This window comes from Hyperolius riggenbachi, chromosome 10 (assembly GCF_040937935.1).
Source record: "Hyperolius riggenbachi isolate aHypRig1 chromosome 10, aHypRig1.pri, whole genome shotgun sequence".
NCBI lineage: Eukaryota > Metazoa > Chordata > Amphibia > Anura > Hyperoliidae > Hyperolius > Hyperolius riggenbachi.
In genome coordinates, this window is record NC_090655.1 from 223,932,924 (window position 1) to 223,951,325 (window position 18,402).

The window sequence follows — 18,402 nt, forward strand, 5'->3', positions numbered from 1 at the left end:
TGCCCCAATCCAAGATGGCCGCCCGTCCGCCGGAGGTGCCCGGAGATAGTTGACACACCGCATACACGCTGATACGATCTCCGGGATACCGTGTTCGTCCAACTGAAGGGGACAACCGCAAGCACCACCGTGAACGTTACTCTGCATCATCCCCCATTCTCTTCTATAGTTACAAATGAGATGCGCGCCTTCCGGAAGTGGGGCATGCGGCTGCCGGAAGTGGGATATAGGCTTCCGGAAGTGGGGCATAGGCTTCCTGTCATCTATGTAGACAGAAGAAGAGAGACAGCTGGTGAGTGTATTGTTCTCAGTAATATGAGATCTGACACTAGGTGTGTAGGTAATGCTTGTAGGCTTATCAGGGAAGATGTGATCCTGCATGTCCATTTATATAAGTGGCATGTATGATATAACAATGTAATGGGATGTTTGTTTATAAGGTTGCTGCAGCATGACCCCCTGGAGTGGACACTGCTAATGAGATGAGTTGTTTCTGTACAATTAGAATTTAGGAGGACAGAAATTGCCCACAGTTTGTCATCAAAATTTAGGGATGTTTCCAAGTGGTGCTGAAATTCTTCCCAATAGTTGCTGTTATTGGGCCAAGGAATGAACTTGAATATTGCTCAGACCTAATCAGATTCCAGGAGTGATTGATGATTAATCAAGCTGTTACTTTTTACTCAGTCTTAGAATCTGTCTATCACCATGCAAAGTCCTGGTTTAGCTTCCTCTAACTCCGGTGATTGTATAGGAGAGAAAATGGAACACAAATTTAAAAAGAACCTGAGGTCAGAGAGATATGGAGGTTGCCTTATTTTTTCCCCATTTAAAGGAGAACTGTAGTGAGAGGTATATGGAGGGTGCCATCAGGGGCGCCTCTAGCCATTTTGTCACTCCAGGCAAGAAAACCTGTGGCGCCCTCCCTCCCCCATTAAAATAATCTTAAAGTACCCCTGATCCAGACCTTGGTCCCAATATTTTGAATATCGTTTACGTTATTGGTGCTGTGTGACTAGCACACCGCACCATCCTCCCCCTCCTGTGCCCGTGCCCCCTGTAGACCCCATTCTGCTTAGTCGTAATCTTCGACTGAGCAGAACGTCAAATATGGACAGGGAGAAAGTGGCAGTTCCTTGTCCCTAACTAAAGCGGCAGGTGGAAGGGGTTGAGTTGAGCACGGGCACAGGGAGGAAGAACTGCCACTTCCTCCTTGCCCACATGTGATGTCAGAACGGGGGCCGCAGGGAGTGCTGGAGGTGGGAGGATGATGCTGTTTGCTAGTCACACAGCACCAGGGAGGAAAACCATATTAAAAATACTGGCATCAGGGGTACATTAATACTGCAATGTTTCACCATAAAATAATCATAATGCTGCAATGTTTCAGCAGAAAATAATATTAATGCAGCAATCTTTCACCCAAAAATAATGTGCAGTATACGTTACCTGTCTGTGTCCACCAATGGCTCCGTCTACACACTGCCTCACATATACACGCCCCGGGTGGTTACCAGCGTATATGTGCGTGCCTGTGTGATGTCACATACACACGCACGTATACGCCGGCAACCACGTGGGGCACATGTATGTGAGGCAGAGCAGAGATGGACACTGCCAGGTAACCTATACTGCACAGGGCTCCTGGGGACACAATTTACATTACGGGATAGCGTCGGGCGGTCAGATGCGGCGTCACAAGTCCAATTCCTGATCAGTTTCAGCATGAAATTGATCGGGAATCAGACTGTGGTGTATAGGCAGCTGACAGATCTCTCTCTGATCAGATTCGTTCAGAGAGAAATCTTCAAAATCAAAGTCTCTTGGTTGATCTGCCTATCATGGCCACTGTCAGCATGTATGCAGCTGTATATTGCTTCTCTTCCCCCCAGCACCTGATGGTCAGCAGGGTTTTTATCAGGAGTGATAATCTCCTGGCAGCAGCAGAACTGATAAGAGCAGGGGTCAGGGGATGTTTGTCAGTCTCCTGACAGGCAGCTGTGCACTGTGAGCAGCTCAGAGCTGTGTATATCAGCATCGTACAGTTCACATGCTACAATGCTGATATACACAGCTCTGGGCTCACATAGTGCACAGCTGCCTCGTCCTCCTCTCTCCTCTGCACTGATCAGCATTGCTGCGCTGATCCCAGTCTCCCCCCTGCAGCTCACCTCTGCCTGCTCGTCACACGGGAACACAGGGGAAGCTTCAATGGGTCAGACAGTGGGAAGCCCAGGGACCCGAACTTCTGGCTGGCGGGGGGGGCGGAGTTAGAGGCGGCACCGCACGCACGCAGTAAACAAATCATGCGGTTGCTGCTAGGAGAGGGGCAGGATAGGCGATTAGGAGGAGGTGGAGTGGGTGGGACTCTAGTGATTTCCTGGCTGCAAGTCTATTGGATGGGCCTGCGCGGGGGGCGTGGATACAGGCGGCAGAGCACATGGTGTAAATAAACCACGATCAGAGCAGCCGCAGCTGATTGTAATAGCACCAATCAGCCGCAGTCTCCCCCCAACCAACCCCCCGCAGCAGCGCCCCCCCCCCCCCCCCCTTCGTGCCGCTCCAAGCAGCTGCCTTTAGTGCCAGTGGTTTTAGGCGCCCCTGGGTGCCATATTGATTTCTTTTTAAAGGATACCCGAACTGAAATGTGACATAATGAGATAGATATGTGTATGTACAGTGCCTAGCACACAAATAACTATGCTGGGTTCCTTTTTTTCCTTTCTCTTACTGAAAGAGTTAAATATCAGGTATGTAAGTGGCTGACTCAGTCCTGACTCAGACAGGAAGTGACTACAGTGTGACCCTCACTGATAAGAAATTCCCCTTTTTTACCTCTTTCTTGCTCTCAGAAGCCATTTTCTGCTAGGAAAGTGTTTTATAGTTGGAATTTCTTATCTGTGAGGGGCACACTGTAGTCACTTCCTGTCTGAGTCAGGACTGAGTCAGCCACTTGCATACCTGATATTTAACGGTTTCAGGCAGAGAAAGAAAAAAAGGAACACAGCATAGTTATTTGTGTGCTTGGCACTGTACATACACATGTCTATCTCATTATGTCACATTTCAGTTGGGGTATTCTTTAAGCAATACCAGTTGACTGGCTATCCTGCCAATCCTTTGCCTATAATACTTTTAGCCCTAGACCCTGAACAGGCATGCAGAAGATCAGCTGTTTCTGGCATTTTTGTCAAATCTGACAATATTAGCTGCATGCTTGTTTCTGGTGTGATTCACACTACTGCGGGCAGATAGCTCAGCAGGGCTGCCAGGCAACTAGTATTGCTTAAAAGGAAATCAATATGGCAGCCTCCATATACCTCTCACTACAGTTCTCCTTTAAACCATACCATTTTCTTAAGTACATTTGAATTCGGCGCCGGTAGAATTGGGCGCAGGATCCAGCTGTTATATGGCTGATCCTGCTTCTGCACAAGTCCAGGCCGAATTAATTACTATTCCCCCTCCAGGCCACCATGGATAGTGGGGGAATGAAATAATTTGGCTTTTAGCGAAGGCTGGAAGCCGAATTATTATGATTTTTAAGCAACCTCGGCTCCGTCTTCTGACTGAGCGCCGCTATAGACTGAACAGGGGTCTGTTCTGGGTCCAGTGCTCTTCAATTTATTTATTAATGACCTAGTAGATGCAGTAGTGAGCAATGTTGCTATTTTTGCAGATGATACAAAATTGTGCAGAATCATTAACTCTCAGGAAGATAGTGTCATATTGCAACAGGATCTGGATAGGATGGCTATATGGGCACATACATGGCAGATGAAATTCAATGTTGACAAATGTAAGGTCATGCATTTTGGACGTACTAATGGTCTAGCACCATACAAAATAAATGGGATACAGTTGGGGACATCAAACTTGGAGAAGGACTTAGGAGTACTCATTGACAACAAGTTAAATAATCGTACTCAATGCCAAGCAGCTGCAGCTAAAGCTAACAAAATTTTGGGATGCATTAAAAGGGAAATAAAAACTCGAGATGCTAGCATAATATTGCCCCTGTTTAACTCTCTAGTAAGGCCACATCTGGAATATGGAATTCAGTTCTGGGCACCACATTACAAAAAAGATATTGCAGTTTTAGAGCAGGTGCAGAGACGAGCAACAAAATTGATGCGTGGGATGGAAGGTCTCACTTATCGAGAAAGGTTAGATAAACTGGGTTTATTTAGTCTAGAGAAAAGACACCTTAGAGGGGATCTAATTAACATGTATAAATACATCAGAGGGCAATATAATACCTTGGCGGAGGAGCTTTTTGTCCCTAGGCCTTCTCAAAGGACTAGAGGACATGATCTGCGCATGGAGGAAAAATGTTTTAGCCATTTATTTAGGAAAGGGTTCTTTACAGTAAGAGTGATTAAGATGTGGAATGCATTGCCACAGGAAGTCGTTATGGCAAACTCTATACCTGCATTTAAAGGGGGCTTAGATGCTTTCCTTGCGTTGAAAGACATCCATGGCTACAATTACTAGGTAATGCCTAATGATGTTGATCCAGGGATTTTATCTGATTGCCATCTGGAGTCGGGAAGGAATTTTTCCCTTTAGGGGCTAATTGGACCATGCCTTGTAAGGGTTTTTTCGCCTTCCTCTGGATCAACAGGGATATGTGAGGGAGCAGGCTGGTGTTGTACTTTATACTGGTTGAACTCGATGGACGTATGTCTTTTTTCAACCAAAATAACTATGTAACTATGTAACTATGTAACTATGGTCGCGCTGGCTGCGCCCAAATCTAGCAGCGCTGAAAAGCACTGCTCCGAGTTTCCTGGCTCCCTGCTAATCTTTCATGCATCAGTAATATCTGAATCATACCTGAAAAAAGCATGCAGCTAATGGTGTCAGATTTTTGTCTGAAACCTCTGATCTGCATGCTTGTTCAGGGGCTATGACCAACATAATTTGAGGCAGAGGACCAGCAAGACAGCCAGGCACTGTTCATGGTTTAACCACTTGCCGACCGCACACTTATACCGTGCGGCGGCAAAGTGGTAGCTGGAGGACCAGCGACGCAGATTTGCGTCGCCAGGAGCCTCCCTAATTAATCAGTTTCCTGTTGGATCACGGAGCGGGTCTCCGTGAATAGCCTGCGAGACGCTGATCGCGGCTCGCAGACTAAATGTACACGCAGGAGACACAGTTTACAGTGAACGGCGCTGCTGCGCAGCAGCGCCGTAAGGCAGATCTGCGATCCCCGGCCAAGCAGCGGCCGGGGATCGCCGCCATGTGACGGGACGTCCTGTCACAGGCTGCACAGGACGGATAGCGCCCTGTGCAGCCCCGATCACCAGGGGGGACAGGTAGGAGAGGGAGGGGGGAATTTTGCTGCGGAGGGGGGCTTTGAGGTGCCCCCCCCCCCCCGCAAACCGCAGGCAGGAGTGATCAGACCCCCCCTGCACATCATCCCCATAGGGGGGAAAAAAGGGGGGTGATCTGATTGCTCTGCCTGCAGCCTGATCTGTGCTGGGGGCTGAAGAGCCCACCCAGCACAGATCATAAAAAACAGTGCTGGTCCTTAAGGGGGGGTAAAGGCTGGGTCCTCAAGTGGTTAAATGGAAATATATTCCTCTGACTTCTGGTTTCCTTTAAAGTAGCATCACAAAAACACAGGTGGGAAAGATAATTTATTAGTGTTCAATCACTACAATAGATATGCACACCAATACTTTGGTCAAGGGGAATATATTAAGCAGCCCAAATAATTATGGGACATCCTAGTTAGGAATTCTCCAAGTAGAAGCAGAGCCAGATCAAACCGCCCATTGTTAGGACCACAAACAGCGTAGCTTAGATAATTGTGGCTATAACCTTATCCAGTACTAAGTAGATCCAAGCCATCATAGCTGAGGCTACACTAACACCAGCTCAGACAGCTTATTCCCATATGGTAATGGATATGAAAAGCATCGCTTATGCCTGGCACACACCATCCAATTTCCCGTCAGATGGGTTGAACCGATTATTTCCGACAGGTCCGATCTGATTTCCTACAAGTGATCGGAAAATGCATCAGAATTCAGAACAGACCCGTCGGAAGTAATTGATTTGATCTTTCTGAAAGGAAATTGCATGGTGTGTACTAGGCATTAAGGAAAGATACATACAATTTTGATTGGCCAATTGTACCACCTTCATGTAGTACGAGGTCTTGTATTTTGCAAATTTCAGCCCAGAAGTTAGTATCGCAAAGTACCAGTGTCCAACTAAGGTAAGTGATCCCGACACCATAAATGAAAAGTAGCTTACCTGCCACTGACAACCCACATTATAAGGTTGTCAGAAAGTATTGCAACAGAAGAACCAGTCATTACCCTATTTGGTACAGATGTCAAATGAAGAAACCAAGCCTCCTACAGTCATGTATAGATGTCAGGCAAGCAGCTCCAATCCATCTTCAAGACAACTGTCGGCTTTTAACACGATATGACCAATGCAAGGAACAATTAATAAGTGAAGATCTTTATTTATCCTTAAACTTGATGGCATGCAGTTAAATGTATAAAATCCCCCTCCCCCCCCAAAAAAAGCTTAAAACAATCACTCACTTTGGCATCTCATATCACAGAGAGTCACTACCCCTGATGACGCTGTGATAGCGAAACTGATCGGGTTGGAGTCCTGTAATATGGAACCCCCAAAAACACCTTTCAATATTACCATACAACTGATGGTTATTATCAAATTATAGTAAAACCGAATTGTTTTATTGTGTGTGGCCACCTTTAGAGAGCTTCGACAGTCATAGCAGGGAGTATACACAGTACAAGCTTCCCGATTAGATCAAGGCCATCATTGCTAGGACTATACCAAGCACAGCCTAGCCAATTGAGGGCGAGTACATTTGAATTCGGCGCCGGTAGACTTGGGCGCAGGATACAGCGGTATATGGCTGGTCCTGCTTCTGCACAAGTCCGGGCCGAATTAATTACTATTCCCCCTCCAGGCCGCCATGGATAGTGGGGGAATGAAATAATTTCGGCTTCCAGCGATTGCTGGAAGCCGAATTATTATGATTTTTAAGCAACCTCGGCTCCGTCTTCTGACGGCACCGACGTTACTCACTGAGCGCCGCTATAGACTGAATCCCTTCATAGTCTATGGCGGCGCTCGCTGCGCTGAAAATCATTGCTCCGTTGAGGGCTTCTTATACCCATGTATATACTCAATACAAGTCCAGTCAAGACAGCAAAGGTAAGTATGGCTGTATCTTTTCTCTGATGTTAACATGTTTAGTCCTACAACAAGGACCTTATTTGATGAAAGTTCCTTTTTCCCAAAGCATGCTGAGGTGGGAGGGAGTGTTTAAATTTATATAATAGCTATTGTTGTTTTTTCTCGACAGGGTTATCATCTGGTCAAGAAGGCATCCTTCAAGCATGATACTCAGCAATCATCCCAGTGAAAGAGGATGTTAAGTAGTAACCAAAGCAGAGCTTATTTGTGGTTTTTTATATGTGAGACCAACAAGTTGATGATTCGAGAAGTTGCAAAGAGATTATTAAACTGCTGATGGGAGGGAGAGGTGAGCAGTGCTGGGAATTATGGAAAATGATCTAATAACCCAACGGATGTATTTGGATAGTGACTGTATCTTTGTGTGTATCAGGTTCCTATAGGGAGTCAGGGTGTCTATTTCCCCATGCAGGAGTGGCAGTATTTAGAAGGACACGAGTATTTTTACAAGGACATTACCACATTTGGTAATGCAGCAACAGCAGATTTTATCAAACATTTTGCCAAATGCCAATTCACTAAACCTATTACCGCACTGAAAAGTAAAATTACTGACTAGTGAGGTAAATTACATACTTGTGTGGTAAATGCCTAAAGAAATGTCAATTTACAAAGATTACAGCATAGTTAGTAAAATGTTTGGTATTTTAAGACCTGCCTGAACCTGATAATGTCCGGCAATCCTCATTCTGTAAAATTAATAGACAAGGGAGACAGCCAATAGAAAGAGCCGCCTGGTCCTGCTATTCTCCCCATTTGATCCAATGCACTGCCAGACGGGACATGAGACTCGCAGAGCAGGAGAAGTAAACATTCAAAGAGGCTTTCCTGTATCCCTTTAGATGTGCAGAGCTATATACTAATACACAGCTGAAAGCCCTCTAGTGGCATTCATGCCCATCTAGAAGGATGCCGGGCATGCACAGGACAGAAAAAGCAAGGGCTTATGCTGACTACTTGTAGGAGAAGACTCGCAGCTTCCTGCCAGACCTACTCCACAGCTGGTGGGACTCCTGCACTGCACTGCAGAGCTTAGTGAATTCATGTAACTTTTTTCAGTATATTACCGAACTACTACTGCATATGAGGAAATCTTAGTGAATTGGGGGGGGGGGGGAATTTTACAGTACCGAATGCAATATTTTACCAAACTAATATTTTTTCCCTGACAACTCTCAGTGAACTGAGGGTCTAAAGCCTGGTAGACACTTTCAATTATGACTGGTCAATCACTCATCAATTTTACCACCTCCATGTAGTATGAGAGTTTACCTACACAATCTGCTCATAGTATTCCATTTCTGTTGACCCACATACTAAATATAAGTGGTAAAATTGGTCAGTAAATCGCCAGTCATCAAAAGTGTGTACCAGCCTTAAGTCCCCTCTGACATCAGGAGACTTTCAAGGACAAAGGAGACTTTCATACTTTGTAAAGGAGAGAGCAATACTGAGGGTCCACCTAGCCCCCCACCCCATCCTCTAATAAACCCGTAGAAACAACATATTCACTGTGTATTTCTTACAGGTAGATCCACTAACAGAAAACCACCAGAAAGATGTACAGGTTCACTTTATTCCCAGGATTCCATACGGGAAGATCATAACATCCCTTGGCATAGACAGGTAAATGGAACTGTGTTGTGTTATAACTAGGGATGGAAATTCTTAGGAGATCTCATGGAGAAGCATGTGATCAGTTTGATCAGCTGATGGATTTGTAAGGCTCTGATTTGCTGGTCATGGTCCTGTGCTAAACCAGGAAGTCATCACAGCAAATCAAAACCATACAAATCTATCAGCTGATGAAACTGATCACATGCTTCTCCATGAGTTCTCTTAAGCATTGCCATCCCTACTTATAACATATGAGTGGTTATATATTTGATTGATTTTAACCCTTTTGCTTTGTACATATTTAGGCTAGAGGTGTGAGGAATGCTGCTATTAAGGAGGAAGCAGAAGAGGAGATTGTTGTCATCCCAGTGACTGTAAAAGAAGAGGAAATCCCAGCAGAGATTGGCATAAGTAAGTTATTAATACCAAATGGAGGAAATGGAGTAGATTCCCATTTGCTTTCGTCTTAGATGACCTCTGACTGGGTAAAGAGTCAAAACTGTCCACAAACCTTCTATAAGTGCGGGAAGTAAAATTCCAAAGAGCTGGGCGACATGAGTCTCCTAAACTCTTGTCAGAATTGTGGGTTTTTTTTTGTTATTGTAAGATTAGGTTCTTCTACAAGGTGTACAGTATCATGCGTACATGTAAAAAGGGCGGCAGGAAATTTGGGCGCGGGGTGAATCCAAAAAACTGCTCACCCTGCTGTGGTAAATTTCCCAGTGGGGTGAATTACTGTTCCCCATCCAAGGCGCCATACAGTGGGGGAGACGTGCAGCTCGACTTCCAGTTATTGCTGGCGGCCTAATTGAACTGTTTTTATTTTAATTTGGGTTCTGACTTTTGCTAGCACCCAGATTACTCACTGAGCGCCGCTATAACCGTAATTCACATCTCACATATCACTAACGTAAGCACATTCTCTAGGTTTGCATTTTTAAGAGGAGCTGTCAGCCATACTATCTCAGAGAAAAAACACACTTATATAAGTAGATGAATACTATATGCTCTACTTACATAACATATGTATTGCACTGTCCACGTTTTGATTTTAGCGATTTTTCTTCAGTAAGAAAAGAGAAAATCCTTCTTAGCACTTCCCATTTTAACTGTGGCTATTTTAAAGCCAATCCTGATGTCATTTCCTCCCTTACTCTCCTCAGCCTGATTGTGCATGCATAGCCCGCCCTTCACTATAGAAAGTGTATTGTCTCAGCACGAGAAATATTGGTCAATCAGAGAGGAACAGAGGTGTAGGAGGGGAAAACAGGAGGGAAAGATGCTTCGGCCAATTAGGCTGCATTAGTTAAATCTGAGGGGAAATAGAGAAGCAAAAAAAGACAACCAAGTATGCCCTGCAACTTCCTTTTTGTGTGTACCAAATAGGAGTCAAGTAAACTGGGGCATGGTCATTTATCAACAAGAAAAGTAATAGTGATTTTAACTTTTGGATTGCCTGGTTAGCATCCTTATTACTTGTTTACCAGATAAAAATAAATATTTTTTTTTCTATTTTATGCCTAACAGTTAAGTGAGAGGAATATGGAACCTGCCATATTTATTTAATTTCAAACAATAATAGTTGCCTGGCAGCTTGCTGATCTATTTGGCTGCAGTAGTGTCTGAATTACACAACCGAAACAAGCCTGTAGCTAATCCAGTCCCGACAAAATTGTCAGAGATACCTGAAATGTTGCATGCTTGTTCAGACTCTATGGATGAAAGTAGTAGAGGCAGATGATCAGCAGGACAGCCAGGCAACTGGTATTGCTTAGAAGGAAATAAATATGGAAGCCTCCATATACCTCTTACCTCGGGTTCACTTTAAGATTTTTGTTCCTTGCTGATACCCACAGCATTAGTACATTAAGCCTCATACAAATGGCCAAGATGGCCAATAAAAAGCTTGGCCAGGTATCTGACCTGGCTTTGGCCGTGCTAAGGCCAAGAGGATTGTGTTTCCCTCTTATTCCACCTGCCGCATGATGTCCCAAATGCACTGCTCCGCCCCCTCCAACCTCTGACATGAACAGTACACATTGTTAGCCTGCAGGCTAGTGACACGTCTGTTTGCTTTGGCCCTGCATTGTCACCTGAGGGATCCGATACGGATACTTACCGGGTGATTTCATGTGTGTACGGGCCTTGAATAGTGGACTCTCAGCCAAAATAATGTTTACGGTAGTTAGGTCCCATTAAGAAGTAAGAGCGCTTTGGTGAAAGATGGTAGTCTTGCAGATAATCTGGACAATCCACTATTTATGAGAAAAAGGCCATCACTGTAATTTGAGAATATATTTTCTTTTCTAAAGAACTTTCTGGAGTATCATTAGCCCCACCATAACCGTCGCAAGTGTTTAGAGGACATCTGAAGTGACTTCCAGGATCCTCCTATAGCCCAAAGTTCTAGTGAGGGTCCCTCTATGTCTATTCATCAGAATTTGTACAACAGGTTTTTTCTGGCTGTGAGCACTACTACCATGGATGAGCGTATCCAGACTCTGCATGCACGAGTAAGGTCCTTGCATGCCCCATAGGACTAAGCACATGTGCACAGAGGAAAGAAGTGCATGAGCTGCTTCATTCTACTGGACCTGCATGGACCTTACTCACACATGCCCAGCCCATATTTTGCTTGTCTTTTGCTGTCAGTGGAGACAGAAAATAAAGAGGGATCCTGCTCTGAAACATAGGCCTCTACAATGGCCTGGGAAGCCTCTGGACTGTCCAGAGGCTTCCAACTGTCGAGGTAAAGATGACCATACACATTGACACCCAATTAAACTAAATACAGTGGGTTGCAAAAGTATACGGCCCCCTTGAAGTTTTCCACATTTTGTCATATTACTGCCACAAACATGAATCAATTTTATTGGAATTCCACATGAAGACCAACACAAAGTGGTGTACACATGAGAAGTGGAACGAAAATCATATATGATTCCAAACATTTTTTACAAATAAATAACTGCAAAGTGGGGTGTGCATAATTATTCGGCCCCCTTTGATCTGAGTGCAGTCAGTTGCCTATAGATATTGCCTGATGAGTGCTAATGACAAAATAGAGTGCGCCTGTGTGTAATCTAATGTCAGTACAAATACAGCTACTCTGTGAGGGCCTCAGAGGTTGTCTAAGAGAATATTGGGAGCAACAACACTGTGAAGTCCAAAGAACACACAAGACAGGTCAGGGATCAAGTTATTGAGAAATTTAAAGCAGGCTTAGGCTACAAAAAGATTTCCAAAGCCTTGAACATCCCACGGAGCACTGTTCAAGCGATCATTCAGAAATGGAAGGAGTATGGCACAACTGTAAACCTACCAAGACAAGGCCATCCACCTAAACTCACAGGCCGAACAAGGAGAGCACTGATCAGAAATGCAGTCAAGAGGCCCATGGTGACTCTGGACGAGCTGCAGAGATCTACAGCTCAGGTCGGAGACTCTGTCCATAGGACAACTATTAGTTATGATAAAGGCAAAACAGTGCGCTAATGGAGACTAACTCTAAACAAATTGAATCGTGGTGCGCTGGTTAATGGCACCTGTATTAATGCAATCAAAAATCCAATATTAATCTTAACCGCGCTCACAGTCTGGTGAGAAAAGAGGGGTATGAATGTTAATGTCACCATCCAATGCAAAAGTTCCAGATACCAGGCAAACACCAGGTTGATACTGTCCAGATCAGAGCATAACCACCATCTTCATCTCAGACCATCACGATTTTGCACATAGGAGATAAAGAGAAGAAATTCATAGCGTAACCAATTGCATAAAGGTATCACCACCACCAACCAGTGTATGCACGGGAACGCTTCCACCTTACTCCACTGTGCAGGGTCACACCCCCCCTTGTGCGCCCGCACTCACCCAGCAATCCTCCTATATATCCGGAGGTAAGATGTTACGGCTTTTTGGAGGGTAAGTAGGCGTCACAAAAACTTGCAGGTCTGTAAACTTAAGACGACTTAAAATAGTGTAAAACCATTTAATATAGAATAAAAATAGAAATATTGCACTCACAAAGATCGCTGACAAAAGCGCATTGTATTAGTGAAGATTGGTCCCGGGTAGCCGCCTCCACAAATGCCGCCCTGAAAGCGCGTCCTTGCTGCAATGCTCACTCCAACAACATCCGGTCTCGTGGAACGTAGCTGTACAAAGTTGGCCTTTATGTAAGAGTGGCAAGAAGAAAGGCATTGTTAACAGAAAGCATAAGAAGTCCCGTTTGCAGTTTGCCACGAGCCATGTGGGGGAGACAGCAGCCATGTGGAAGAAGGTGTTCTGGTCAGATGAGACCAAAATGGAACTTTTTGGGCAAAATGCAAAACGCTATGTGTGGTGAAAAACTAACACTGCACATCACTCTGAATACACCATCCCCACTGTCAAATATGGTAGTGGCAGCATCATGCTCAGGGGGTGCATCTCTTCAGCAGGGATAGGGAAGCTGGTCAGAGTTGATGGGAAGATGGATGGAGCCAAATACAGGGCAAACTTGGAAGAAAACCTCTTGGAGACTGCAAAAGACTTGAGACTGGGCCGGAGGTTCACCTTCCAGCAGGACAATGACCCTAAACATAAAGCCAGGGCAACAATGGAATGGTTTAAAACAAAACATATCTATGTGTTAGAATGGCCCGGTCAAAGTCCAGATCTAAATCCAATCGAGAATCTGTGGCAAGATCTGAAAACTGCTGTTCACAAACGCTGTCCATCTAATCTGACTGAGCTAGAGCTGTTTTGCAAAGAAGAATGGGCAAGGATTTCAGTCTCTAGATGTGCAAAGCTGGTAGAGACATACCCTAATAGACTGGCAGCTGTAATTGCAGCAAAAAGGTGGTTCTACAAAGTATTGACTCAGGGGGCCGAATAATTACGCACACCCCACTTTGCAGTTATTTATTTGTAAAAAATGTTTGGAATGATGTATGATTTTCGATCCACTTCTCACATGCACACCACTTTGTATTGGTCTTTCACGTGGAATTCCAATAAAATTGATGCATGTTTATGGCAGTAATGTGACAAAATGTGGAAAACTTCAAGGGGGCCTAATACTTTTGCAACCCACTGTATGTCAGTGCGGGTATTGAGGGTCCCGATACTCACAGTTTCCCATTTGACCCGGCTTCTGCTTTGACACACTACGCGCTCCCTTTATGCCCACTCTCCTGTGTGTGCTGTGCACATCAGCTGCATTTGGGAACGGTCTGGGCATGTGCACAAAAGTGCAGATCCTGTACAAGAATGGCTATGGAGGAGAGCCCGGCCAAACTGGAACAGAAGGTAACAAGCCCCTGATACACACATTGACATATTCAGTTGAACATTTTGGAGTCATTTCAGGTGTCCTTTATTCCAGGCAAGTTAGAAAATCATCTTTATTTACCTTTAAAAGTCACATTTCATTTGTAATAAAGTGACCACATACCTTTCCTGTTTAAGTCTGGTCACAAAATCACACTTCTGTGCACTCCATTCCAGTGAGGAAATTTAGGAGGAGGTACTGTGTGTGCCGCCAACAGGCAAGGCAGGATCTGCATCCGCTTCAGACTGAGAATGGGGAGGGGTTTTCAGATTGCTGCACACTGTCAGTCAAAACACTGATATCTGAGTAGCATTAATGATCACTGTCTTATAAGTTAACACCCAGTTCTCTACATACTCTGCACACATCATGCTTTATGTATCTACAGGACACCATTGTAGTAAATTTAATGTCCTTTAATTATTATCGTCATAATTCTGGAGGTTTCAGGTGACCATTGAGAGATTGGAAACCTTGATCAAATTATTGAGAACGTTATGTGAAAAAAAACTTAAAGGATACCATAGCGCTGGTAAATTTAAAAAAATGGGGGAGCAGGCATGTGTAGGAAGCAGTCCACATGCCCACTGCTCCCCAGTTCTCCTCCGTCCCTTTCCATCATCTTCTGATAGTAGTGCGTAGGCGCTGCCCGGCAATTATTATTATTTATTGTATTTATAAGGCGCCAACATATTACGCAGCGCTGGACATTAATTTAGGTTACAGACAATATTTAGGGGTGACATACAGCAATATGACAATACAGGAATACAAGAAAGACCATATCATGCAGCACAGTATGAGTACCAGGTAATGCTTAGTCAGTCACTGGAGGGGAGCATGGAGATTAGGCAAGTTAGGTTCACTCAACTGCATAGCATGGGTGCACAGTAATGGAGGTGCATGATCAGGTAGGACACAAAAGGAGGAGGACCATGCCCAAAGGCTTACAATCTAGAGGCAATGCATGTCCTTGATCCTGTAGCCAGGAGTGCTCTGCCCTTGTGCACTAGGTAGTTGTGACACTGTGCGCATGCGCAGAGCGTTCCCGGCCGCGGGCGCACAATCACTGGGCAGTGCCTGCGCACTATTGACTGGCCTGGCCAACCTTGTAGTAGCTTTAGGAGGGAGGGGGGTGGGCTTTTTAAGATAATGGAGGCGGGTGAATGAGGATGGGGGAGCTGTGGGCATGAGGAGTGCTTCTACACATGCCTGCTCCCCCATTTTTAAAATTTTGCCAGCCCTAAGGTATCCTTTAACAACGTTGAGTTCTATAGATCTTTCTTTTTTTCATAATTAAGTTCCTGTTCTTTTTGCTTTAAATGCTCATTCATGACAGGGCCTCTTTAGAATTAAAATATTGTATATATTGCTTTATTCATGCTTTTATTTTAATTCTCATCTAACAGGTGGTGTTGGCAACAAAGAATCTTCACAGGGTAAAACCCCAAATACCAGTCAAGGGCACCAAAACGCAGAAAAATCAGCAGAATCCTTAAGTCATAAGGCATCTTCTCTCACTAACTCCGATACAGACACCTTTTTGTGCTCTGAATGTGGAAAATCTTTCTCGGGATTATCTACTCTTGCCTCACACCAAGAAATTCACAGGAGCGTTGGTGACTTTATATGCTCTGAGTGTGGGAAATGTTTCACTACACAATCCTCTCTGGTTTTAAAGGGTATAAATCAAGTTTTCTGCTCTGACTGTGGAAAAGGTGATTCACAGAAACCGGACAATGGGCAGAAGAGGATAAGCCCATTAGAAAAACCTTTTGCATGCACAGAATGTGAAAGGTGTTTTGTGAGTCAGTCCTCTCGTGACAGGCATCAGCTCACTCACTCTGGCGCTATAAAATTTGAGTGCGTGGACTGTGGCAAACCGTTTCCTTTCCGATCCAAGCTATTGCAGCACCGCAGAATGCACACAGGTGAAAAACCGTACACGTGTCCTGAGTGTGGACAGTGCTTTGCATGGTCGTCCCACCTCCGGGCCCACCAGAGAAATCACAAAGGTGTGACCTTTCCCTGTGTTGAGTGTGGCAAATGTTTCAAGGAGAAGTCACGACTGCTCGCCCATCAGAAGATCCATATCGGTGAGGCCCCTTTTACCTGTGTGGACTGTGGCAAAGGTTTCATCACAAAGGCTGACCTCACCAGTCACAAAAGGGTTCATACCGGGGAGAAGCCATATTCATGCTCAGAGTGTGGTCAGCGCTTCACCTGGTCATCGCTCCTTCGTAGCCACCAGAAAACTCACTCTGATGAGATGCCTTTTTCCTGTGCTGAGTGCGGGGAAAGGTTCTTGGACAAGTCCTCCCTCGTTAGGCATCGAGCAATACATACAGGTCAGACACCCTTCCAGTGTTCCGAGTGTGGTAAAGAGTTCTTAGACAAGTCCTACCTTAACAGACATCGGAGAATACACACAGGAGAAAAACCTTTTTCATGTGCAGAGTGTGGGAAGGAGTTCATAGACAGGTCAAATTTCATTCGCCACCAACGGCTTCATACTGGAGAAAAACCCTTTTTGTGTATGGAGTGTGGAAAAGCTTTCGCCCAGACCACCCACCTCATTAAACACCAAAAAGTTCATGCTCGATAATACTAATTTGTAGAATTATTTGGAAATTCCTACCTGAAATGGTCAGCCTTTATAGAACCAAAACCCGATGCTGCCAAAAAAATGATTAAGATGATGATAATCATTGCAAAACTGCTCACAAAGTTTCCCTCCTAGAGTTCTTAATGGTTGGTCAAAATGTTGAAAAACTGGCCATACTCCCGAGGCAGTGTTCACTTTGGTTCATTCTCGGGATAACAGTTTCTATCATTCTTACATGCTCTGTTATGGGCAGAGCATGATTCAATAGATTAAAGGCATTTGTGTAGAAGATTCTAGCAGTCTGACAATGATGCAGTGTCTGTGACACTGGTAGGTCCAGAGTCAACATCATTTGCCTCTTCTGTGATTTACTGTTGGTAAAGCATGTGTAAGTTATCTTTTTTTTAAAAAAGATTCTAGTTAACATTGGGATCTTATTTATTTATGACAAATCACAGGGGACTTTGTTTTTTGTACACAGCTCTTGAGATCTAGAAAATAGTTTACTGTAGAATTTTGGAATAAAGTTGAGACATCCTGACTCTGATATTGACTTGGCCTTCGGCCTTCTTGTCTTATATAAAATTGGGGGTTAGTGATCAGTTCCCAGCTTTATGGACCGTGAAAGTGATGATAAAAGTCTTTTGGAGACACATTACTGGAGTTCTTCAAACCTAGTAATAATTCCATCTCTAAAAATGCAAAATAAACAATTGTATGCAAAAGGGTGCAAAAATTGGCTTCACCAAAAATAGAACCAGGTAAGATAACATTGAAGGGTCTAGTCTGTACAGGTGATCCAAAACGGAGAAATAAGAAGTCCACCCAAAGAACCAGGACAGGTGAGCAGCCAAATTGGAAATCAATGATAAAATGGGAACCCAGTGAGGTTCAGCTGGTTGACATACCTTTGGGTTGTTTCAATACCACAATTGTATGATTTGATTTCTAGCTTTGTTGGTGTAATAGGGTCTGTTGTGACCCTCCCTTGAGCATCCATGAAGAAGCTCTGCTGATACAGACAGCCTCCAACAGAACATACTAGAAATATGCTAATTGTATGTGTTATTTTGCACATCCAAGTCTCAGATATCTCCTGCTTGTTAAAGTATCTCCTCCTCTCAACTGAACTCCAGCAACTCTCAACTGTTCAGCATTTTTTGTTGTTCTACTTTGATGAACTAATAAAAATGTGTGTGTTTTTTTTAATTGGACCACTGTATAGAAGACTTGTGAAGAATTCATGTCCTGCACGCTAGTTAATATTGATGGCCTTTTTGGTGCAGGGTCTCGGTGGTGCATTGTGGGTAACCAGTTACACACTTAAAATAGATCTTGAAGGTTGTTTTTTTTTTAAGCTTCACTTACCTGGGACTTCTACCGGCCTGTAGACGTCTTGTGCCCGCGACGGTCCTCAAGGATCCTCCAGTCCCCTGCTGCGGCTCACTTCTGCCGACTTACAAGTAGATGGCAAGTGGGCGTCCTAGCTCCTGTTCATGTCACCAGGAGTGTCCTGCACAGTATGAGGTTTTCTCGTACTATGCCTGTGCAGGACCTCCTGGTAACATGAGTGGGAGAAAGGACGGCCATGGCAGCGCAGTTGCCATTGGCA

General features: G+C 44.4%; 1 protein-coding gene across 1 annotated transcript; it reads left to right on the forward strand.

Moving 5' to 3' along the window:
- Positions 1–17,999, forward strand: LOC137534622 (zinc finger protein 484-like). The gene is made up of 5 exons (XM_068256213.1): positions 1–292; positions 7,364–7,543; positions 8,783–8,880; positions 9,177–9,282; positions 15,595–17,999. The coding sequence occupies exons 2-5, from the start codon at positions 7,531–7,533 to the stop codon at positions 16,788–16,790; spliced, it is 1,413 nt and encodes a 470-aa protein (XP_068112314.1). The 5' UTR covers positions 1–292; positions 7,364–7,530; the 3' UTR covers positions 16,791–17,999.
- The last annotated feature ends 403 nt before the right edge of the window (positions 18,000–18,402 follow it).

Coding starts and splice junctions, on each gene's coding strand:
- LOC137534622 (XM_068256213.1), top strand. Junction 8,881..9,176: donor ACATCCCTTGGCATAGACAG/GTAAATGGAACT, acceptor GTACATATTTAG/GCTAGAGGTGTGAGGAATGC. Junction 9,283..15,594: donor CCCAGCAGAGATTGGCATAA/GTAAGTTATTAA, acceptor CTCATCTAACAG/GTGGTGTTGGCAACAAAGAA.